Source organism: Bos grunniens, chromosome 15 (genome assembly GCF_055505025.1).
Source record: "Bos grunniens cultivar Pamir isolate PY7600 chromosome 15, Bosgru_T2T1.0, whole genome shotgun sequence".
In the NCBI taxonomy this organism is placed as follows: domain Eukaryota; kingdom Metazoa; phylum Chordata; class Mammalia; order Artiodactyla; family Bovidae; genus Bos; species Bos grunniens.
The window spans coordinates 62,642,788-62,668,299 of record NC_141179.1 but is presented as its reverse complement, the minus strand read 5'-3'; the positions used below and the strand labels follow the sequence as shown (position 1 = coordinate 62,668,299).

General features: G+C 37.9%; 1 protein-coding gene across 6 annotated transcripts in view; it reads left to right on the top strand.

Annotated features, from left to right (window-relative positions):
• The window catches only part of DCDC1 (doublecortin domain containing 1), a 472,274-nt gene that overhangs the window by 12,299 nt on the left and 434,463 nt on the right, over positions 1–25,512 (top strand). For 4 of the 6 annotated variants that reach the window (XM_086340929.1, XM_086340926.1, XM_086340925.1 and 1 more), the window contains exon 2: positions 14,288–14,592. The exons of the other annotated variants lie outside the window; for them this stretch is intronic. In XM_086340929.1, coding sequence (XP_086197055.1) covers positions 14,441–14,592 — 152 coding nt within the window. In that variant the 5' untranslated portion in view covers positions 14,288–14,440. The remainder of the gene's footprint in view (positions 1–14,287; positions 14,593–25,512) is intronic. 6 annotated transcript variants of the gene reach the window in all.

Here is a 25,512-nt window from a genome sequence, read left to right as displayed (position 1 = left end):
ATGTTGACAGTATCTTTGTGGGAAATGTAATTATCAAATGAATTATAACATGTCCTAGCATTAAGATTATTAATAGTAATTTTAATTGCCTTTTTCAAGATAATTGGATATGTTATCATAAGTATATGGGAAAGGGGGCATTGGGCTAATTAGATATTTTGAACTCAGTTATCTTTAAAAGATCTGAAAGTTTAACATGTATCCTATATTTCAAGAATTTCTTCTTTTAATTAAATGGTTTCCTAAGTAGAATTAAAATTATTTGTAGTTCATAAAATCTCACTGATTATCCCTTGGTATTCCTCCTTGAGTATTGGTATCATAAAAAATTTAAATAATGGTATTTATTTGATATTTATTTGAGGTAGGGATGACTTATAACATTATATTAGTTTTAAGTGTATGACATAGTGATTCAAAATTTTATAGATTATGCTTCATTTAGAGTTATTAGAAAATACTGGTTAAGGGCCCTGGGCTGTACAGTCTGTCTTTGTAGCTTATTTATTTTATACACAGTAGTTTATTCCCTGTCCCTATCTTATCCCAGATCCCTTCCATCTCTCCATTGGTAACACTAGTTTGTTCTCTATATCTGTGAGTCTCTTTCTGTTTTGTTATATCCATTCATTTGTTTTATATTTTAGATTCGACCTACAAGTGGTAACATACAGCATTTGTCTTTCTTTGTCTGACTTATTTCACTACATGTAACACCCTCCAGGTCCATCCATAAAATCTCACTGATTATTCCGATATTCCTCCTTGGGTAATGATCTGATGAAAACTTTATATAATGGTAATTATTAAATTAAAATTTCACTACCAGTCAGAAAATTATTCTTAAATTGGTAAGGCTAAGAAATATTTTATTCCAGTAACGAGTGCTGTTAGATTGGCTTTCATATACTATTCCTCTAGTTTTAGAAATTGGTAGAAATTCTAAAAAGCAATTCACCTTGGAGATAACACATCAGCAGCTTTAAAATTGTTCAACTACTATAATCTGGAAATTTAACTTCCACAACTTCTTAAGGAACTGTTCAATTGTATGGTCAAAGATGTGAACAAAAATTAGAGCTTTATTTGCAATAAGAAGTATTTGGAACAACCAAGATATTAAATAATTAAAATATCATGTTCTCAACAAATATTGGAGAAGGAAATGGCAACCCACTCCAGTATTCTTGCCTGGAGAATCCCAGGGACAGGGGAGCCTATTGGGCTGCCGTCTATGGGGTCGCACGGAGTCGGACACTACTGAAGTGACTTAGCAGCAACAAATATTTAATAACATCGGAATATTCTCATTAGCTGTATATGAACCGGGTTTTAATTTATTTAGTCACATTTTTGTTTTAAGAGAAATCTATATCTCTGTAAAGTCATTGACAAAAATCAGAAAACAAATACTGAAAAGTTATAATGGTGGCTAACTCCAAGGGTAGGAGATTGTAAGGAATTTTATTTTCTATACTTCTCTTTCCAATTTTAATGTGGGGATTTCTGTAATAACTACAGTTATCATCATTCAAATTGTTTTTAATAAGAAAAGTTAATTAAAATTGAGTGCATTCATTATAAGAAAAATTCAGCTAGTGAAGGAATAATATTGTCTCATTCAACACTGAATTCATTGTCTTTTTTTTTTTTTAACTCTGGAAACAGTTGGTGCTTAACAAATATTTGATGATTGAATGAATAGATGATGGGATCAGGAATTAGAAAAGTAGCATTAGGGAAAACACATTTGGAGGGCCAGCAGGATGCCTTGTTTATATTTTATTTATCATAACAATGAGTGATAATAATGTGATAAGAGTTTACAAGAACTGCTCTACCAACCATAGTTCTGATAGCCTTCAGTTCGGTTCAGTCGCTCAGTTGTGTCCAACTCTTTTGTGACCCCATCGACTGCAGTACGCCAGGCTTCTCTGTCCATCACCAACTCCCGGAGTTTACTCAAACTCATGTCCATTGAGTCGGTGATGCCATCCAACCATCTCATCCTCTTTTGTCCCCTTTTCCTCCTGGCTTCAGTCTTTCCCAGCATCAGGGTCTTTTCTAAGAAGTTCGTTCTTTGAATCAGGTGGCCAAAGTATTGGAGTTTCAGCTTCAGCATCAGTCCTTGCAATGAATATTCAGGACTGATTTCCTTTAGGATTGACTGATTTGATCTCTTTGCAGTCCAAAGGACTCTCAAGAGTCTTCTCCAACACCACAGTTCAAAAGCATCAATTCTTCGGTGCTCAGCTTTCTTTATAGTCCAACTATCACATGCATGCATGACTACTGGAAAAACCATAGCTTTGACTAGACGGACTTTTGTTGGCAAAGTAACGTCTCTGCTTTTTAATACGCTGTCTAGGTTGGTCATAGATTTTTTTCCAAGGAGCAAGCATCTTTTAATTTCATGGCTGCAGTTACCATCTGCAGTGATCAAATGAGATATCTGAAAGGGTGGCCTTCTAGGTGTCTCCTAATAAGCTTGAGTGTAGCAGCAACTTACATGATCTCCTGAACCAAGGTCATTATCTACCTTGATAATATCCTATAGATCTGAGGGTGCAACAGGATATAATGGCTTCTACTGTGGTTTGGAAACATTGTTTCAGCTTTGGAGGGAGACTAATAGCAGCTAGCCTCATCTCACACACTAGCAAAGTAATGCTCAAAATTCTCCAAGCTAGACTCAACAGTATGTGAACTGAGAACTTCCAGATGTTCAAGCTGGATTTAGAAAAGGCAGAGGAACCAGAGATCAAATTGCCAACAGCCATTAGATCATAGAAAAGGCAAGAGAGTTTCAGAAAAACATCTACTTCTGCTTTATTGACTATGCCAAAGCCTTTGACTGTGTGGATCACAAGAAACTGTGGAAAATTCTTAGATATGGGAGTACCAGACCACATTATCTGCCTCCTGAGAAATCTGTATGCAGGTCAAGAAGCAACAGTTAGAAGCGGACATGGAACAATGAACTGGTTCCAAATTGGGAAAGGAGTACATCAAGGCTGTATATTGTCACCCTGCTTATTTGATTTATATGCAGATTACATCATGCAAAATGCAGGGCTGGATGAAGCACAAGCTGGAATCAAGATTTCTGGGAGAAATATCAGTAACCTAAAATACACAGGTGACACCACCCTTAAGGGAGAAAGTGAAAAAGAACTAAAGAACCTCTTGATGAAAGTGAAAGGGGAGAGTGAAAAAGCTGGCTTAAAACTCAACTTTCAAAAAACTAAGATCATAGCATCTGGTCCCATCACTTCATGGCAAACAGATGGGGAAACAATGGAAACAGTGAGAGACTATTTTCTTGGGCTCTAAAATCACTGCAGCTGGTGACTGCAGCCATGAAATTAATAGACACTTGTTTCTTGGAAGAAGAGCTATGACAAATCTAGACAGCATATTAAAAAGCAGAGACATTCTTTGCTGGTAAAGGTCCATCTAGTCAAAGCCATGGTTTTTCTAGTAGTCATGTGTGAATGTGAGAGTTGGACTATGAAGAAAACTGAGCACCAAAGAATTGATGCTTTTGAACTGTGGTGTTGGAGAAGACTCTTGAAGAGTGCCTTGGACTGCAAGGAGATCAAACCAGTTAATCCTAAAGAAAATCAGTCCTGAATATTCATTGCAAGGACTAATGCTGAACCTGAAACTCCGATACTTTGGCCACCTGATGCGAAGAACTGACTTCTTAGAAAAGACCCTGATGCTGGGAAAGATTGAAGGCAGGAGGAGAAGGAGATGACAGAGGATGAGATGGTTGGACGACATCACCGACTTGATGGACATGAGTTTGAGCAAGCTCCAGGAGGTAGTGATGACAGGGAAGGCTGGCATGCTGCAGTCCATGGGGTCGCAAAGAGTCATACACTGACTGAGTGACTGAACTGAACTAAACGGCAATTAAATCAGTATGGCCAAATCAGAGAGCAGGAAACATGATACATCACTGCTGGAATAGTACATTTCTTCTCAACAGATAGATACATTCTGAATTGGAGCGATATGGCCAAAAAGTCTGCCTAAGGATTTCCAAATAGGTGTTACATAGGACTGGTCTTTAGTAGCTACCTCTGACTCTTCTCCCATCAAATATGTACTAGTTCTCTGTGCCGGAAACTGCAGAAAAAGGACCTTCTGAAGTCTTCTCTAAAAACTGGACTTATTCTTTTAGAGCAGTTTAAGATTACAGTAAAATTGAGGGAAAGGTACAGAGATTTATCAAGTAACCCCTACCCCTGACATGTGCATAGCCTCCTTCTTTACAAATATCCACCAGAAGACTGTTACATTTATTACAATTGATAAACCTACATTGACATAATCATTAAGAGTCTATAGTTTACATTAGGGTTCATTCTGGTGTTCAGTTCTATGGTTTAGACAAATGTATAATGGCATGTACCTGTCAATTATGGTATTATACAGAGTATTTTTCATAGAAATCTCATGTTCCATATATTCATTTCTATCACCACACCCCCGACCCCTGGCAATTACTTTTTTTAGGTCTCCACAGTTTTACCATTTGCTATTTGACATTTCCAGAATGTCAGTAGTTGGAATCATATGGTGCATAGACTTTTCATATTGGCTTCTTTCACTTGAATACTCATTTAAGATCCCTCCATATCTTTTCATGGCATCATAGCTCATTTTGGTTTTTTTATAGTGCTGAACAATATTTCATTACCTAGATAGATCATAGTTTGCGTATCTATTCACCTACTGAAGGACATTTTGGTTGCTTCCAAGTTTTGGCAGTTATGAAGAAACCTGCTATAAACATCCAAGTGCAGGTTTTTGTGTGGACATAAGTTTTCATATTATTTAGATGAATATCAAGAAGCATGATTTCTGAGTCATATGGTAAGTGTATGTTTAGTTTTGTAAGAAACCACCCAGCTCTTCCAGCGTGGCTGTACTATTTTGCATTCCCGCCAACAGTGAATGAGAGTTCCTGTTGCTTCACAGGATTTTGGCCATTCTAATAGGTGGGTAGTGGTATCTCAGTGTCATTTTAACGTGCATTTGCCTGCTAATATATACTGTGAAGCATCTTGTCATGTGCTTACTTGCCACCAGTATGTCTTCTTTGGTCAGGTTTCTGTTAAGGTCTTTGGCCCATGTTTAAATCAGGCTGTTGTTTTCTTATTGTTGAGTTCTAAGAGTTCTTTGTAAATTTCGGATGATATTCATTTATCAGACGTGTCTGTTGCAAATATTTTCTCCCAGTATGTGACTCATCTTCTCATTCTCTTTTGTCTTTCACAGAGCAGAAGTTTTTAATTTTAATGAAATGCAATGGATTGGTTATTTCTTTCATGGATCATGCCTTGGTGTTGTATCTAAGAAGTCAGTGACATACCCAAGGTCATCCAGGTTATCTTCTGTGTTATCTTCTAAGAGTGTTATGGTTCTGTTTTACATTTAGTTCTGTGATTCATTTTGAGCTAATTTATGTGAAGGGTATGAGGTCTGTGTTTAGATTCTCTCTCTCTCTGTCTCTCTTTCTCTCTCTGTCTTTCTCTCTCTCTCTTTCTTTTTTTGCATGTGTATGTGCCACTGTTCCAGTACCATTAGTTGAAAAGACCATCTTTGTGCCATTGTTCTCGTTTGTCAAACTTTTTGTGGGTCTATTTCTGGGCTTCTGTACTTTTCCTCATATAGATCTTATACATATTTTGTTAGATTTATACCTCAGTATTTCTTTCTTTTTTTTTTTTGAGTAGTGGGCAAATGTTTCTAATTTCAAATTCTACTTGTTTGCAATTAACTTTTGTATATTAACCTTGTATCTTGCAACCATGCTGTAATTGGGCTTACAGCCTTTTAAGATGATGGCAGTCCCACATTTCTTGTCTTTTCTTGTTTTCTTGTGTCTTTCTTTCACTGCTCCTAGTATATCTAGCCTACTATTATAGAAGGCACCATATAATGTGAGTTTGAATATTCAATTCAGCTGTATAAGATTTAAAAAAATGATATAATGAAACAGAAGAAATGTTGAGATAGGTAGTAAGTAAGCTAATAGCTTATGAAGTACAGATGAAATTCACAGACTGTATTAAGTATAGATATGTGGGACTTCCCTGGTGGTCTTGTGGTTAACAATCCTTGCCTCCACTGCAGGGCACATGGTTCAATCCCTGGTCGGGAACTAAGATCTTGATGCATGCCAAAAAATTATAGATATGTATAAGTCAGTAGTTTAAGAAAGAAACGAAGGATTCAGAATATGTGCTAAATGTTACATAGTAATCAAGCTCAGTTCAGTTCAGTTCAGTTCAGTGGCTCAGTTGTGTCTAACTCTTTGCGACCCCATTAATCGCAGCATGCCAGGCCTCCCTGTCCATAACAAACTCCCGGAGGTCACCCAGACTCACGTCCATCGAGTCACTGATGCCATCCAGCCATCTCATCCTCTGTCGTGCCCTTCTCCTCCTGCCCCCAGTCCCTCCCAGCATCAGAGTCTTTTCCAATGAGTCAACTCTTCACATGAAGTGGCCAAAGTATTGGAGTTTAGCTTTAGCATCATTCTTTGCAAAGAAATCCCAGGGCTGATCTCCTTCAGAATGGACTGGTTGGATCTCCTTGCAGTCCAAGGGACTCTCAAGAGTCTTCTCCAACACCACAGTTCAAAAGCATCAATTCTTTGGTGCTCAGCTTTCTTCACAGTCCAACTCTCACATCCATACATGACCACTGGAAAAACCATAGCCTTGACTAGATGAACCTTTGTTGGCAAAGTAATGTCTATGCTTTTGAATGTGCTGTCTAGGTTGGTCATAACTTTTCTTCCAAGGACTAAGCGTCTTTTAATTTTATGGCTGCAGTCACCATCTGCAGTGATTTTGGAGCCCCAAAAAATAAAGTCTGACACTGTTTCCACTGTTTCCCCATCTATTTCCCATGAAGTGATGGGACCAGATGTCATGATCTTCGTTTTCTGAATGTTGACTTTTAAGCCAACTTTTTCACTCTCCACTTTCACCTTCATCAAGAGGCTTTTTAGTTCCTCTTCACTATCTGCCATAAGGGTGGTGTCATCTACATATCTGAGGTTATTGATATTTCTCCCGGCAATCTTGATTCCAGCTTGTGCTTCTTCCAGCCCAGCGTTTCTCATGATGTATTCTGCATATAAGTTAAATAAGCAGGGTGACAATATACAGCCTTGACATACTCTTTTTCCTATTTGGAACCAGTCTGTTGTTCCATGTCCAGTTCTAACTGTTGCTTCCTGACCTGCATACAGATTTCTCAAGAGGCAGGTCAGGTGGTCTGGTATTCCCATCTCTTTCAGAATTTTCCACAGTTTCTTGTGATCCACACAGTCAAAGGCTTTGGCATAGTCAATAAAGCAGAAATAGATGTTTTTCTGGAGCTCTCTTGCTTTTTTGATGATCCAGCGGATGTTGGCTATTTGGTCTCTGGGTTCCTCTGCCTTTTCTAAAACCAGCTTGAACATCAGGAAGTTCACGGTTCCCATATTGCTGAAGCCTGGCTTGGAGAATTTTGAGCATTACTTTACTAGCGTGTGAGATGAGTGCAATTGTGTGGTAGTTTGAGCATTCTTTGGCATTGCCTTTCTTTGAGATTGGAGTGAAAACTGACCTTTTCCTGTCCTGCGGCCACTGCTGAGTTTTCCAAATTTGCTGGCATATTGAGTGCAGCACTTTCACAGCATCATCTTTCAGGATTTGGAACAGCTCAACTGGAATTCCATCACCTCCACTAGCTTTGTTCATAGTGATGCTTTCTAAGGCCCACTTGACTTCACATTCCAGGATGTCTGGCTCTAGGTGAGTGATCACACCATCATGATTATCTGGGTCGTGAAGATCTTTTTTGTACAGTTCTTCTGTGTATTCTTGCCACCTCTTCTTGATATCTTCTGCTTCTGTTAGGTCCATACCATTTCTGTCCTTTATTGAGCCTGTCTTTGCATGAAATGTTCCTTTGGTATCTCTGATTTTCTTGAAGAGATCTCTAGTCTTTCCCATTCTGTTGTTTTACTCTATTTCTTTGCATTGATTGCTGAGGAAGGCTTTCTTATCTCTTGCTATTCTTTGGAACTCTGCATTCAGATGCTTATATCTTTCCTTTTCTCCTTTGCTTTTCGCTTCTCTTCTTTTCACAGCTATTTGTAAGGCCTCCCCAGACAGCCATTTTGCTTTTTTGCATTTCTTTTCCATGGGGATGGTCTTGATCCCTGTCTCCTGTACAATGTCACAAACCTCAGTCCATAGTTCATCAGGCACTCTATCAGATCTAGTCCCTTAAATCTATTTCTCACTTCCACTGTATAATCATAAGGGATTTGATTTAGGTCATACCTGAATGGTTTAGTGGTTTTTCCTACTTTCTTCACTTTAATCAAGTAATCAAGTTAGTAACCTATAAAATGTGCCAAGATAAATAGACTAAATGACATATATGATAGAATAGACAAGTTTTATTCAACAGAGAGGCAGACTAAGTCAGACTTGCCAATTCAGCGCTGATTTCTGTGTCATCTCTAAACTGCCCACAACCTGATAACATCCAATATGGTTCCTTTTGGCCCAAAGAGCTATGCCCAAGAAATACAAATAAAACCTATAGCTCTTCACAAAGTTAATTCACAAGCTACAGCTTTGACGAGGCACAACTGCCTCTATGTCTCTCCCATTATTCCTTGGTACCTTCTATCTGGGCCCCTGGCTCAAATCCCAACTCTGGTTTCCATAGCACACCATCATGGGGAAGGCTGATATGGGCAGAAAGAACAAGATTTGGACAGTGTGACCGTGGCACTCATACCCTATCTTAAGTATGTTGACTTTACTGCTTTCTTTCCTCTTTCTTATCACTGTATGTTTTAAATTTTTTTTAGTAAATTGTGTGATTGCTGCTGCTGCTGCTGCTGCTGCTAAGTCGCTTCAGTCGTGTCCGACTCTGTGCGACCCCATAGACGGCAGCCCACCAGGCTCTCCCGTCCCTGGGATTCTCCAGGCAAGAACACTGGAGTGGGTTGCCATTTCCTACTCCAGTGCATGAAAGTGAAAAGTGAAAGTGAAGTCGCTCAGTCGTGTCCGACTCTAGCGACCCTATGAACTGCAGCCTACCAGGCTCCTCCGTCCATGGGATTCTCCAGGCAAAAGTACTGGAGTGGGGTGCCATTGCCTTCTCCGAAATTGTGTGAATAGAGCATTTTAATTTGGGCTGTGAGCCCTCCTGGTTAGCTTGCTTGGTAATGTGTTCAGCAGCTACCCTTATATCAAGATAATTTTCCACTTGGCAGTACTCTTCACTTTGAACTTGAGTGATCCTCTCTCACAGTCTGAGATTTTAAGCAAATGCATCTGATCATCACTATCTGGCTGAGGGACTAATAACAAGCTGTGAAAGAAGTGTTAAATTATGGTGATTCTATGGCAATCATAAGCACTTTGTCCACAATGAAGGAATTAAGAGGACCAGTCTCTCACCTCTGGAATGGGCGCTTCGTAAGCAAACCCGGGAAAACTAAGCCAATCCCAGTTTACCTGGGAAGAAGAGTAGGAGGGTGTCTGTGTCAGCTCTGTCCTATTTACATTTTCTCCTTGCTCAAAGCTGAAGTCAGAGGTACTTAGTGGCTCTAATAGTGACCTTTAAATAGCTTTGCTTATATATTCCCATGCACATTTTTAAGTTCACATTTAAAATTTCCCATTATAAGATTAAATAGTTGGAAAAGATGTAATTTTTGGTGTACTATGAATGTTGACATTTTAAAATAAAACTATTACATTAGTCTTTTAAACATATCCAATAAAATATAGGTTCCATATGGTTTTTAAGAAACATTTTATGAACGTTTTCAAACACAAAAGGAAAAATAATAAACTCCCATGTATTCTTTATCCAATATAAACAGCCATTAACATCTGCCATTCTTATCTATACTCTGTTTCACTTTTCTTCCTATAGTATTTTAGAGCAAACCTGAATAATACTTTGTTTAAAAACAGTTTGGTTTGTATCTCTAACAGATGTTTATTATAATAATACCTTTTATCCATATCCAATAAAATAATTAACCTTAATACCAATAGTATCCAGTTTGTGTTCAGATATCACCAGTTGCCTCAAAAATGTCTGTCTTATTAAAGTTGGTTTGTTCACATCAGGATCTAAACAAGGTTTATACATTGTATTTGGTTGATACAATTCTTAAGTCTCTTTTCTTTTGTAACATTTTTCCCCTCCTCTTATTCTCTGTGTTATATCATTTAACATGTTTCTCTATCCTCCCCTATTTCTCACAAACTAGAAGTTAGATCTAAAAACTTGATTACATTCAGTGTTTGTAGCATGAATGAATGCTTTATAGATTTTCCTGTATTTGTAATCTCACTGAACTCACATAAGGAGAAACAATTTCTGGTTGTTTTACTTTAATGACATATTAATATGTTCCAGTGGCATGAGTGATATCAGTCAGATTCATCTATTATAAATTTCCCATCACTCTTTAATAATGACAAACATTACCTGGACAGACATTATCTGGACCCACTATTTCATTATGGTTTGCAATATGATCAATTGCTAATTATTTTTTTCCATCTACATGTATTAACGATGAAAAAGAATTTTCTCTTATCACCTATTTGGTCATCCAATTATAGCCCACTTTAGGAAACCCCATATATTGCAGCCTGCCAGGCTCTTCTGTCCATGGAATTCTCCAGGCAAGAATACTGGAGTGGGTAGCTGCTATTCCCTTCTTCAGGGGATCTTCCCGACCTAGGGATCGAATCTGGGTCTCCTGCATTGCAGGCAGGTTCTTTACCATATGAGCCACCAGGGAAGCCCTTTAGGAAACCAGAAAAAGTATATTTATTATTTTTCAGAATAATAAATTGGTGCCCTAGCAAGCAACAAAGGTGAGTGATGAAGCAATAAGGTTATAAAACTTGTAGTATTATTAAGTAATCATGGATTTTTATACATTTAAGTTATGACCAACCTAGATAGCATATTCAAAAGCAGAGACATTACTTTGCCAACAAAGGTCCGTCTAGTCAAGGCTATGGTTTTTCCAGTGGTCATGTATGGATGTGCGAGTTGGTCTGTGAAGAAAGCTGAATGCCAAAGACTTGATGCTTTTGAACTGTGGTGTTGGAGAAGACTCTTGAGAGTCCCTTGGACTGCAAGGAGATCCAGCCAGTCCATTCTGAAGGAGATCAGCCCTGGGATTTCTTTGGAAGGAATGATGCTAAAGCTGAAACTCCAGTACTTTGGCCACCTCATGTGAAGAGTTGACTCATTGGAAAAGACTCTGATGCTGGGAGGGATTGGGGGCAGGAGGAGAAGGGCGTGACAGAGGATGAGATGGCTGGATGGCATCACTGACTCGATGGACGTGAGTCTGAGTGAACTCTGGGAGTTGGTGATGGACAGGGAGGCCTGGCGTGCTGCAATTCATGGGGTCACAGAGAGTCGGACACGACTGAGCGACTGAACTGAACTGAATTGAATGTTTCAATCTTCTCCTTGACTGAAGTAAAAGCCACATGGCATGTGGGATCCTAACTCTCCAAACCAGAGACTAAACCTGTGCCCCCTGCAGTGGAAGCCTGCAGTCTTAACCACTAGACCACCAGGGAACTCCTGATCTTTTTCTTTTCTTTGGTTCAGTGTTCAGAGTGCCCCATCTTTGCCCCATGGAATTCCCTTCAAGTTGGTCCCCATGTCCTTTTGGCATGCCCCACTTGGCTTTAATAGCTTCCTTGTTTTCAGGCGTGACAGTAGTCACATGTTCATGGCCTGATGCTACTGGGATTTTAAAACAGTAAAAATATTGAGAAGCTCTTCTTCAACAGCTGAAAATGTTATATCTTTCTTATTTTTCCTTAAACTTATTTCCATTCAATTCCTTTTTTTTTAATTGAAGTATAGTTAATCTATAATACTGTGTTAATTTTAGGTATATAGCAAAATTATTTGGTTTTATATATATATGTATCAATTCACTTCAGTAGCTCAGTTGTGTCTGACTCTTTGTGACCCCATGAATTGCAGCATGCCAGGCCTCCCTGTCCATCACCAACTCCCGGAGTTCACTCAGACTCATGTCCATCGAGTCAGTGATGCCATCCAGCCATCTCATCCTCTGTTGTCCCCTTCTCCTCCTGCCCCCAATCCCTCCCAGCATCAGAGTCTTTTCCAGTGAGTCAACTCTTCGCACGAGGTGGCCAAAGTACTGGAGTTTCAGCTTTAGCATCATTCTTTCCAAAGAAATCCCAGGGCTGATCTCCTTCAGAATGGACTGGTTGGATCTCCTTGCAGTCCAAGGGATTCTCAAGACTCTTCTCCAATGCCACAGTTCAAAAGCATCAATACTTTGGCATTCAGCCTTCTTCATAGCCCAACTCTCACGTCCATACATGACCAGTGGAAAAGCCATAGCCTTGACTAGATGAACCTTTGTTGGCAAAGTAATGTCTCTGCTTTTGAATATGCTATCTAGGTTGGTCATAACTTTCCTTCCAAGGAGTAAGCGTCTTATAATTTCATGGCTGTAGTCACCATCTGCAGTGATTTTGGATCCCCAAAAAATAAAGTCTGACACTGTTTCCACTGTTTCCCCATCTATTTCCCATGAAGTGATGGGACCGGAAGACATGATCTTCATTTTCTGAATGCTGAGCTTTAAGCCAACTTTTTCACTCTCCACTTTCATTTCATCAAGAGGCTTTTTAGTTCCTCTTCACTTTCTGCCATCGGGGTGGTGTCATCTGCATATCTGAGGTGATTGATATTTCTCCCGGCAATCTTGATTCCAATTGTGCTTCTTCCAGCCCAGCATTTCTCATGATGTACTCTGTACATAAGTTAAATAAGCAGGGTGACAATATAGAACCTTGATGTACTCCTTTTCCTGTTTGGAACCAGTCTGTTGTTCCATGTCCAGTTCTAACTGTTGCTTCCTGACCTGCATACAGATTTCTCAAGAGGCAGGTCAGGTGGTCTGGTATTCCCATCTCTTTCAGAATTTTCCACAATTTATTGTGATCCACACAGTCAAAGGCTTTGGCATAGTCAATAAAGCAGAAATAGATGTTTTTCTGGAAGTCCCTTGCTTTTTCCATGATCCAGCAGATGTTGGCAATTTGGTCTCTGGGTTCCTCTGCCTTTTCTAAAACCAGCTTGAACATCAGGAAGTTCACGGTTCACGTATTGCTGAAGCCTGGCTTGGAGAATTTTGAGCATTACTTTACTAGCGTGTGAGATGAGTGCAATTGTGCGGTAGTTTGAGCATTTTTGGCATTGCCTTTCTTTGGGATTGGAATGAAAACTGACCTTTTCCAGTCCTGGGGCTACTGCTGAGTTTTCCAAATTTGCTGGCATATTGAGTGCAGCACTTTCACAACATCATCTTTCAGTATTTGAAATAGCTCAACTGCAGTTCCATCACCTCCACTATCTTTGTTCGTACTGATGCTTTCTAAGGCCCACTTGACTTCACATTCCAGGATGTCTGGCTCTAGGTGAGTGATCACACCATCATGATTATCTGGGTCGTGAAGCTCTTTTTCGTACAGTTCTTCTGTGTATTCTCCCCCCAAAAATAAAGTCAGCCACTGTTTCCACTGTTTCCCCATCTATTTGCCATGAAGTGATGCGACCAGATGCCATGATCTTCGTTTTCTGAATGTTGAGCCTTAAGCCAACTTTTTCACTCTCCTCTTTCACTTTCATCAAGAGGCTCTTTAATTCTTCTTTACTTTCTGCCATCAGGGTGGTGTCATCTGCATATCTGAGGTTATTGATATTTCTTCTGGCAATCTTGATTCCAGCTTGTGCTTCCTTCAGCTCAACGTTTCTCATGAGGTACTCTGCATATAAGTTAAATAAGCAGGGTGACAATATACAGCCTTGACATACTCCTTTTCCTATTTGGAACCAGTCTGTTGTTCCATGTCCAGTTGTAACTGTTGCTTCCTGACCTGCATACAGGTTTCTCAAGAGGCAGTTCAGATGGTCTGGTATTCCCATCTCTTTCAGAATTGTCCACAGTTTATTGTGATCCGTACAGTCAAAGGATTTGACATAGTAAATAAAGCAGAAATAGATGTGAACTCTCTTGCCTTTTTAATGATGTTGGCAATTTGATCTCTGGTTCCTCTAGCGATGTTTTAGCAAATAGCAAAATTAAAATACTTTGCAAAAAATTATCATTTTTTCTTAAATAGTATTGCACTTATCAAAGACTTAGATTCATGTTTTTGTCTTCCTTTAGGTTATCTTCTCTGCTCATTTCTAGTGAGATTTCACATTTAGCAACCACTACATAATGGGAAGTACATTGTGATTAATGCCCAGCCTCAACTGATAATCCAGGAGGATTTTACATTTTACGTTAAATAACATTCTTCCTCAGTTTGAGCTGAAAATGACAGAAGACCACAAAGTGGTACTTTGTCAGTCTCCTTTATCACCCTTGACTAAAGTCACAGACATATCACAGCAAAGCAATCCTGAAGACACCTTCAATGGGGATACCATTCAGTCAACTTACAAATATATTTCAAATGGCTTGCCAAGGTAAGAAGCAGCAACTTAAACTTTTTTTATTACTTATTATTATTTCAGCAGCTTAAGCAATTCTGATGGGGTAATAGTGCTTTAAATGTTAGCTCTTTTATGTAAATTCTCTGTATTTAGTAAAGACTGTATCAATAAAAATTTGGAGATGTGATGGGCTGCCAAGGTTGTTGCCTAGGTTAGAACCCTTCCTTTTGTTTGTTTGTTTTTTTCCCCCTATTTTATGGGAATGAAAAAGATAGATGATACAGTAAACATAAATTATTCCTGGAGCCTGACTTGGACAGGTAGGATAGTGATGATAACAGTAATGGCAAGGCGGGCAGTATTTGCTATTTGCCAGTCATCATGCTCGGAGAAGGCAACGGCAGCCCACTCCAGTACTGTTGCCTGGAGAATCCCAGGGACAGGGGAGCCTGGTGGGCTGCCATCTATGGAGTCACACACAGTTGGACACAACTGAAGTGACGCAGCAGCAGCAGCTGTCACCATGCTAAGTGCTTAACCTGTACTATATTTATTTACTTCTCAAAACAACTTTGACAGGAATGTAAGGCAGACAGTATTTTAGTTGTCTCCATTTTATGTATGAGGAAACAAAGACCTAGAGAGATTAATTAACATCACACAGCTGGTAGGTAAAGAAAGTGTGTGAGTGGCTCAGTCCTGTCTGATTTTTTGCAACCCCATGGACTGTAGCCTGCCAGAGTCCTTGTCCATAGGATTCTCCAGGCAGGAATACTGGAGTGGGTTGCCATTTCCTTCTCCAGGGGATCTTCCTGACTCAGGGATTGGACCCAGGTCTCCTTCATTGCAGGCAGATTCTTTACAGTCTAAGCCACCAGGGTAAGTAGAAAAGGTAAAGTTTGAACCCAGATAGCTCTAACTCCACAGATAAAACTCTTAACTACAATACTCTACCACACTTCTAAAAAATATAAAGCAGAGGAGACAGAGATATTTTCCCTGTGTTTTTTTTCTCAATTAGAAAGTAGAAGAACAGAGACTTTCCTGGTAGTCCAGTGGCTAAGACTCCATGCTCCCGGTGCAGGGAGCTTGAGTTCAATCCCTGGTCGGGGAACTAGATCCCACTTGCTGCAACTTAGGGGAAAAAAAAAGGTCCCACCATAAATAAGACCTGGTACAGCCAAATAAATATTAAAAAAATAAAAAAGGAAGTAAAAGAACAAAAAAGTATCTGTTAGGTATTGATAAACTATTGTCTGGCTAAATGTAATACCATAGTTTTTATGTTTAAAAGGAAATGTAGATTATAAAAATATTGAAGAAAGTATTCTTAAATTAGGGATTGTGTTAATCTCCTTAGATATGATGTCCCCTGTTTATGTCTTTGAAGAGTTTGATTGTTTTTTTTTTAGTCTGTCACTAAGTTTTTAGGTGAAAGTGAAATATAGATTTTCAGCTAACCTTCGTTTTGCCCTATTCCTCTAAGCTGTGAGTGCATGTTAGCAATGTATGAGATCACTGACACAGTGTTCTAGCTACATGGCCAGATAATTTCAGGAAATCATTACCCAGTGCTTATGTTGTGGAGATGTAGATTTCTCATGATAGTGTTCCTCCCAGTAAAACAACGGAAAAAAATTTCTAAATAGGATTTTTAAGTAGTCCTTTATACAATTGCCAATGCTGATGTGTGTTTGCACATTTTAAAATTGCCTTTAGAATTTATTTTTACCAAGTTCCCTTTCCAAAATAGTAATAGGTTTACTTTTTATTCTGTCTTTTGTGATATCTTTTATAGAGCTTGTAATTTTATTTGTTCAGTTTCTTTCCATTCTTTGTCTGAATCTCTAACTTTTGTTTTATTTGTTTTTTTGTATTACACTTTTCCTACAACCTTTTTCTTATAGTTTGTTTCATTGTACTTCTATTTCTTCGTCTGGATCCTAACTTCTTTTCAGAGAAGGCGATGGCACCCCACTCCAGTACTCTTGCCTGGAAAATCCCATGGACGGAGGAGCCTGGTGGGCTGCAGTCCATAGGGTCGCTAAGAGTTGGACACGACTGAGCGACTTCATTTTCACTTTTCACTTTCGTGCATTGGAGAAGGAAATGGCAACCCACTCCAGTGTTCTTGCCTGGAGAATCCCAGGGACGAGGGAGCCTGGTGGGCTGCCGTCTATGGGGTCGCACAGAGTTGGACACGACTGAAGCAACTTAGCAGCAGCAATAGCAGTAACTTCTTTTCTATCACCATTGTCTGTTACCGTCAACTTTGAATATGATATACCTAGAAGTAACCCTCTTCTTGACAATTGAACAGAAAGTCAAAGACAATGCCCAGAGGCCCTTTACTTTTATGAAAAAGAAAATGATGAGTTTCAACCTGAAGGGTCAAGTTCATAAAGGCTAATGGTAATCTAAGATCCATTGGCAGTAATATGATTATCAAAGAGAGGCAATTTTCTCCGAGTAAAGACGTTTCCCCCCGATTGAGGTTAAAACTTCTCTTGTCTCATCCTTTTTTCCCTTGCCACCTTTATTCCACCATCTTTTTGATCCTTTATGAGAAATAATTATTAAAGTATAGTCAATTTGTTGTTCCTTTACTTATATAACAGAGACTGTGCTTTTCTTCACTAAAAACATTGTACGTTTTTACAAAACCTGCCCACATTAAATCCAGTCTTTGTAACCATGCAGTGATGAATCACATTATTCTCATGTTATTATCTGTGGTATTAATTTACTTTTTATTGCATTTACCTTATCCTTCTTTTCTCTCTTTCTTGTGTTCTTACAATGGTTTGCCTCTGTCATTCTGTTATATTTGTTTGTAACAAAGGAAAAACTGCTGTGCCAGGAGCCTTCCCTTCCCCCCGAAAAGAAAACTAATCATCAATAGTGTGAGTTCAATATATCGTGCCCAAGAAGGACTGATCCTCCCATTTTATGACTTGCCACCAAAAGGTCAGATGACTGGAGAAGTCTAGCTTCATTCTTGTGGTTACTTCAAGGAAAGCAAATGATAGGGAACCTTTCCTACCCAGCTGTAGTCTGATGCATTCCCAGGTGACCTGGTACAGGGTATCAACCTTTGAAGCATGAAGCAGAATCAATTATTTATTGGTAATAGGTATCTAGGGGCAGTTCTGCTCTATTTGTGGAAGGTGTCTCTGAATGCTAAAAGGGGACAATTTCCAAATTAAAATTGCATTTTTAAAAGATTTTTTTTTATGTAGATCATTTTTAAAGTCTTCATTGAATTAGTTTATGGTATTGCTTCTGTTTTATGTCTTGCTGTTTTGGCTGTGAGGCTTGTGGGATCTTAACTCCCCAACCAAGGATTTAACCTGCATCTCCTGCATTGGAAAGTGAAGTCTTAAAAACTGACTGCCAGGGAAGTCCCAAAATTGTATATCACAAAACTAACAGAATGGTCTAGATAGTTAATATCTCTTTCTATCCCACATATATTTTAATAATTTTTAGGTGATGGTCATCTAAGAATGTAATTTCATGATTTTTATAATAGAATGTTGTAGTGTTGTTTTTTTTTAATCCTGCTTGCAACTAAATGTAATATCAACTCTTTTAGCTCCCCAGAGGACAAATTATTGTTAGTATATTATATTAGGACTTAAATCAGTTTTAAAAGTGAATTGCCAACAACTTCTTATTATAGATTATCTGGTTGCTGATTCACAGACAAATCTTGCTTTCAAGGAGACCAACAGTGCTTAATCTAGTCACTCACTTTTTTGTGTCATTTTAGTTATCTTGGCTATTTTGAATTGGAATGAGTCTTAGGCTGTTTTTGAAATATAAGTATTTGGTTATGTCACCTTTTCTAGGGACAGCAAGGCACCAGCAAGGCAACACCTCCACTGTTTTCAACCTCCATTGCCCAACAAATTACACTTTTCCTAATTCAAAACTTTTGTCAGATTTTTCCTTAAAGTCTTAAAAAAAAACTCTGCAGATCCAGACATTAATATATTGGTGGTGTCGGTGGTTTAGTCTCTAAGTCGTGTCCGACTCTTGAGACCCCATAGACTGCAGCCTACCAGGCTCCTCTGTCCATGGGATTCTCCTGGCAAGAAACTGGAGTGGGTTGCCATTTCCTTCTCCAGGGGATCTTCCCAACCTAGGAATCAAACCCAGGTCTCCTGCATTGCAGGCAGATTCTTTACTGACTGAGCTATACTTTAAAAAATGTTAAAAGACTATATCATTTCTTTTTAAAAAGTTGCATTTCCTCTGGAAAATCCTTATATTTCTATAATCTCCCCCAATTTTAGATTTAAGATGTACTTTATTTTTATTCCTTTGTACTTTTGCACAAGCAGAACTAATATTCATTGTTTCCTTTGAGTGGGATAATTTATGCCCTGATCCTGTACTCAGATGAGTCCTTTACAAATTGTATAAATTGTTTTTCTTTTTTACATTTCCTTCTACGAAAGCAAGAAAGTTCAATTTAACAAACGTTTAATATCTCCTTTAGGATATACGTGTAATTTGAACATAATACATTAGTTATTATTCAGTAATTGAGCTACAAGTAAAAATTGGGCTTACTGTGCTATAAAATAATTGAAAATTGCACTGCAATCAAGGTATCTTTACCAATATTTCTAGGTCAAACTAGAATTATATTTTCTTCTGGTATTCAAAATAAAATTTGGTGGAAATTATTCACATTTATTATTGCCACTTCTATTATTCACTTTCCATGATGTTTAAATTACATTTTACCTAGTAATTGTAGAAAGGTGTTTATGTCTTTAGAGGTTATTTGTTTCTTCAACTGGGGGAAAGGTAGAATGACAAGTAATGAAATCTTTGTGCTTTGTGTACTCCACATTTTGTACAAGTTTCCATGCACCAAACATATGTGGGGTTATTTTATCTGTTGCATCCAGTATTTAAGTTGGTGATTTCTTGTTAATATACTTAAGGTCATTTTCCTTTATGTTTACATTTTCTTATTTGTATTTATTCTAATTAGAGAGTTTAATTACGGTTAAAATGATAATAGGATAAAGATAAGTTTTACAAATGACAATATTAAGGGAAAAAACCCCGTAACTCTTCAGGAAGGTTTAAATGCCATAAGAATATAAAGCGAGAAATATATGCTTGTCAAATATACAGTATAAATAAATAATTTAGATGAAAATGGTTGACTACATTTAACAAAGAGACTACCAAATAATGAGGGGCTAAAGAGTGGTTGTTAGATTTGATGTACTTCATTGTACATTGCAAGTAATTGCTATCCATAAAAATTCTATGGCTTCTGTATGAGAAAAAGAGACATTTTGACAGGCAACACTGGTATGAAGCGACAGCAAGCACAAATCCTTGGCAACTGTCATTATCCTGCTGTTGAATTCACATCCAAACTGTGTGATAACTTAGACCTGCATGGTTGTTATTGAGCCATGATCTGTCAAAGTAGCCACACTTCCTGCTTATGAATAGAATTATTAGCCACATGCAGATTTCTGCCATAGAAATCTAAACTCACCAAGGATGCTTTGTGTTTCAAAATCAGGGGAAAACCTCCATGTCATTTTATGCTTATGCTGAAATTTCTGGTGAAGTGTTCTTGATAAAATAAAAGTCACATTTTAAAGAAAATACCATATTAGTTTATATTTTAGCCTATCATAAAACATTCAAAATCAGTAAAGATTTTGAATAAAGCTAACAGTGAAGCAAATGTGATTAGAAAGTTCATTGTATACGTTAGGCTACTATTAGCAGAGTAATGGGAAATTCAGCAGAAAGTGACTTTAAAACTGGACAGTCACTATGTCATGTAACAGGAACTTCAGAAAGAGGGCCAGTTCTAGGGTTTGTTCAGTGCTGCAGCAGGAGTATCAAAGAACTTGACCCTTTATATCTTTCCCTGCACCATCCTCATAATATTGGCTAGATCCTTGGGTTTGAATCCTCTTACTGGGAAGGCTCATCATATGCTCACTAGATGCTCACTAGACAATTTCTGACTAAAGAGGATAGGTATTTGATTATTTATATCTCTTTTTTATTAGTGCAAAAACCTTTCTCCAGAACGCTTCTTCTCATTTCTCATTGGCCAAAATTGGATCACAGGCTGCTTAAGTAACCCATCATGCAAGGGAAATGGAATTAGCATCACTGGTGTCAGACCATTGAATATTTACTCACTGCAGCTATCAGGGGATGCCTTCCATGGACATACAAAGAGGGTGACTATTCAAACATAACTGAGGCTTTTCATCAAAGGAAAAATGGAGAAAGGACCCTTGGATAATCAGTGTTACATGACATAGTTTTGACTTTTGGCTTAATTATATTTTACTTTTTAAATTGTATATGTTTCTTATCAATGGAATTTTGGTGATACATTTTTTCATGATGTCATAATTATCAAAGAATAATTCTTGCATATCAATCATTAGTTGAGTTCCAGTGGCAGTAAAGAGATAAAACAAGGTTCTTACCCTTGCAGAATGGGATATGAAATCATCTGAAATCACGTAATAAATCACAAAGTAAAGATATCAGTATGCAAAAAGTATATCAATTCTTGTACAGGACCTGGCAGAATGATTTGAAATAAGGAATGACTAGGATCTATTGGGGTTAATCCCTCACATATGTCCTATCAGCTTGTACAGATTTGTTGAGATTTTTCTCTATATCCTAACCCCTAAACTTCTTCATGTTAATAACCAAGACTTTTCCTTCACAGTACTAATCACAGTTATTGTAAATTTATATGCATGACTATGTGTATGACATTTCTCTTTTCCACTAGACAATTATTGTTATTATGGAAGGGGTTTTAGAAAATGTAAACACTGAGTTCAATTAATATTTATTAAATACTTACTGATTGAGAGACTTCCCTGGTGGTCCAGTGGCTAAGACTCCATGTTCCCAATTCAGGGGGCCTGAGTTTGATTCCGGGTCAGAGAACTAGATCGCATGTACTGCAACTAAGAGTTCACATGCTACCACTAAAGATACCGCATGTTGCAGTGAACATCAAAGATCCCATGTGCTGCAACCAAGACCCAGTGCAGCCAGATAAATAAATAAGTATTTTTAAAAATACTAATTGAAGGATATACAATACCGAATATAGATCAGCTGAGTGAATAGCACTGGCAAAAAGGCATACATGTAAGAACTATGGAAGACAGTGTGCTGCAGTCATAGCTGAGGGATATTGTAAGGATATTACAGGGGAGCAGTGGGCTTCCCCGATGGCTCAGATGGTAAGGAATCCGCCTGCCAAGCAGGAGACATGGGTTAGATCCCTGGGTTAGGAAGATCCCCTGGAGAAGAAATGGAAACCTACTCTAGTATTCTTATCTGGGAAATCCCATGGACAGAGGAGCTAGGCAGGTCGCAAAAGAGTCAGACACGACTTAGCAACTAAACAACAACAGCAGCAAGCATGATGTTAGTAGAAGTTTTCTTCAAGTTACTATTAAAAAAACCGCTAAGAGTTACTGATGCTATTAAAATAGAGGAAATGAGAAGGAAGATTGCTCTTGCCAAAACTAGAATCCTGCCATTAAGTATTATCTGGTCTATTTATCTGCTTTTTCTAGACTCCTCCCTGGGCATATTTTGTTGTACTTTTAGACCTCACATCTTTACTTAGTTGTTGCTTTGTGAAACAAAAGTTGTAAATTAGATTTAATGGAAACCACAGAGAGTAAAGCATAATTAAATATTTGTGGTTTAGTTGGTAAAGAATCAGCCTGCAATGTGGGAGACCTGCGTTCAATCCCTGGTTAGGAAGATCCCCTGGAGAAGGGAAAGGCTACCCACTCGAGTATTCTGTGGACTGTATAGTCCATGGGGTCACAAAGAGTTGGACACAACTGAGCAAATTTCACTGAGACATTAAGAGGGTTGTCAATTCCACAGTGTTTAAGATCCATCCCTAATGATCTTTTTGACTGTAATAGAAAACCTTTATGTATAGTATTATACTGTTTCAGAAAAGAATGAAAGCTTAGTTAATCTATTAATGTGCCTACCAGCTTTGTAGTTCTGTGATTTATCATATCTATTATATCATATGTAGAAATTGTTTAAAAGATTCAATAACCTAAAGTTTTTAACCAATAGTTTTTATCCATACTGTTAAATTTTGACATGTTTTTACTAATCTTACTATAAGCAAACATAGCATTCTTAAATATTTACATAGTTTGCATACATATAGACTTACAAAGGCTTCCCAGGTAGCTCATTGGTTAAGAATCTGCCTGCCAATGAAGGAGCTGTGGGACACTTGGGTTCAATCCCTGGGTCAGCAGGATCGTCTGGAGTATGAAATGACAATCCACTCCAGTATTCTTGCCTGGAAAATATCGTGGACTGAGGAGTGTGGCAGGCTACAGTCCATGGATCACAAAGAGAGGAACATGACCGAGTGACTAAGCACACATGCAGACCTATAAAACCACATTTGTTTTTTACGACTAAATTTCTAAACAATTATTCAAATTGCTAAAAGAAATAATCTTTTTCCAATAACTGACGTTAAACTAACTCAGAAATGGTGTAGTCGATGTTGTTAATGGAAACATACCAGGATATTGGGATTCCCTGGTGGCTCAGTGGTAAAGAATCTGCCTGCTAATGCAGGAGACGCAAGAGAGGAGGGTTCCATCCTGGGTCAGGAAGATCCCCTGGAGGAGGGTATGCCAACCCACTCCAGTATTTTTGCCTGGAAAATCCCATGGACAGAGGAGCCTGTCAGGCTACAGTCCATGGATCGCAGAGTCAGTCGTGACTGAGCGCACACGTACATAAAATAAAATACCAGGATATTCTCATCCAAATGAATACCTCCCCCCATTTACTACTTTAGGAAGTAGTAATTTATTCTAATGATAATGCCACTTCTCAAAGCACTTTCTTAAATTCCTCTTTGGATTTGCCATCAGAATCAGTGGTACTTTCTTTTAAATAATCTCAGTTTTTAATGATGACAAAATTTAATCTTAAATAGTTGCATTTTCATCTTCTGGAAAAGAAAATATCTGGATCTAAATTTGGTATAAAAATTGAGTAATCAAAACTGCATAATTGTATAGCTAGTGTGTTACACAGAAATTTAATATGGGTCCCCAAGATTCCCACCCACTGGTAAATATGCCTGGTGTAATTCTCTCCTCTTGGGTGTGGGTAGGATTGCGACTATGACAGAATGTCACTCCTATGAATATGTTACATTATATGGCAAAGATTTTTTCAGATGTAGTTAGGGTATATAATCAGTTGTCTTTGAGTTAATCAAATGGGAGATTATCCTGGGTGGGCCTAACTTAATCAGATCTACTCTTAAATGAGAGTTTAGAGATCAGAGACAGAAAAGAAAGATGAATTCCTCTGGCTTCAAAGAAGATGACAGTAACTATGAGTTTTTTTAACTGTAAGGAACTGAATTCTGGCAAAACCTGAATGAGTTTGGAAGAAGATCCTGAGCATCAGATAAGACTGCAGCCCCAGCTGACACCTTCATTTCAGCCTATGAGATCCTGAGCACAGGTTCCTGCTAAGCTTTGCCCAGACTTCTGACGCATGGAACGAAGCTGTGCTATGATATATAGGTGTTGTTTTAAGCCATTTGTTGCATAGGAGTAGAAAACTAATATAGACAGATAGGTATAAAGATAGATACAGAGGTAGTTCTTAAGAAGGTATATTCTTAAGTAGTATGATTGATATTCTTGTGTCAATCTAATATAGTAGATTTTAGAATTCAGACTGGAAAAAATGCTCTGTATCAGAGGTAAAAATTATTTTTACCACTGATGAAAGAGTAAATAATACAGTGATGAATTGGAATACTTGACAGAAATTGAAGTCTAGCATTTTAGATGATAGGAAAGGATAAATGAGATTTAGTGATCCCAGCTATCAAACCTACCAGGGCACATGTATAGGAAGAAAGTACATTTTTATTCAGGGAGGTGGCATAGAAGTCTTATTGAAGAAAAAGCTTCTTGAAATATGTGTATATATGAATTACCTACAGATATAATGAAAGATTCACAGTAGAGACATATCATAGACTTAGGACAAGATAATAATCCTGACATAGAAAGTTCAAAAAGAAGATCTGGTTATAAAATGAGCCTATGTTCTAGAATGTGGTAGGAAGCCTCTACAGTAAATTAAGACAAAAATGAGGTTTTGTGTTTTTTTTTTTTTTTTGATAAATGTTATTTTTTCTTTTTTTTTGGTTAAAGGTTATTTTTTCATTTCATAAAACAACTAGTTTAAAAATCCACATGGAATTCCTAGTGGGAATTTTCTAGTTGGGAAAAAAAGTCCAAGAAAACTGTGATACAATTTATCAAATTTTATAAAAGATAGCTAACAAGTATAGATCTTATCAAAACTTGTATCTTAAGAGAAATAACAAGATGTAGATCTTCATAGAAATTATAATAAAAAATTATGTAATAATTCATAAGAATCATAGCACAGGATGCAAAGCCTCAAACTCATGCAGGCAGAATTTTGAAGTTAAGTTCCCTACATAAACCAGGAGCCGTGAAAGATAGATGCACCTATCCATGAAAAATGGAATTAAAAATTATTGATGACCAGCTTGAAGAAGCAGCAGTAAATGGATGTGATACGTTCTAAGGTTCTTGCATTGTCTGGAGGATAATATGTGCTCGGTCACTCAGTCGTATCCAACTCTTTGCGGTCCCATGGACTCTAGCCTCTCATTACTCTAGTAATTTAAATTGTGTGATACATTTTAGTGAGTACTTTTTCAATCAATCAACTTGATAGTGTCCTTGCTCCTCTCACTCAGTACAGGCCATGTAAGTCCCTGCTAGTTATGTTTTCCACTTTTGGGAGGCACCTGATACCCATCTTACTCTAATCTCCTGTGTACCTTATTATCCTGCTGTCCTTGTT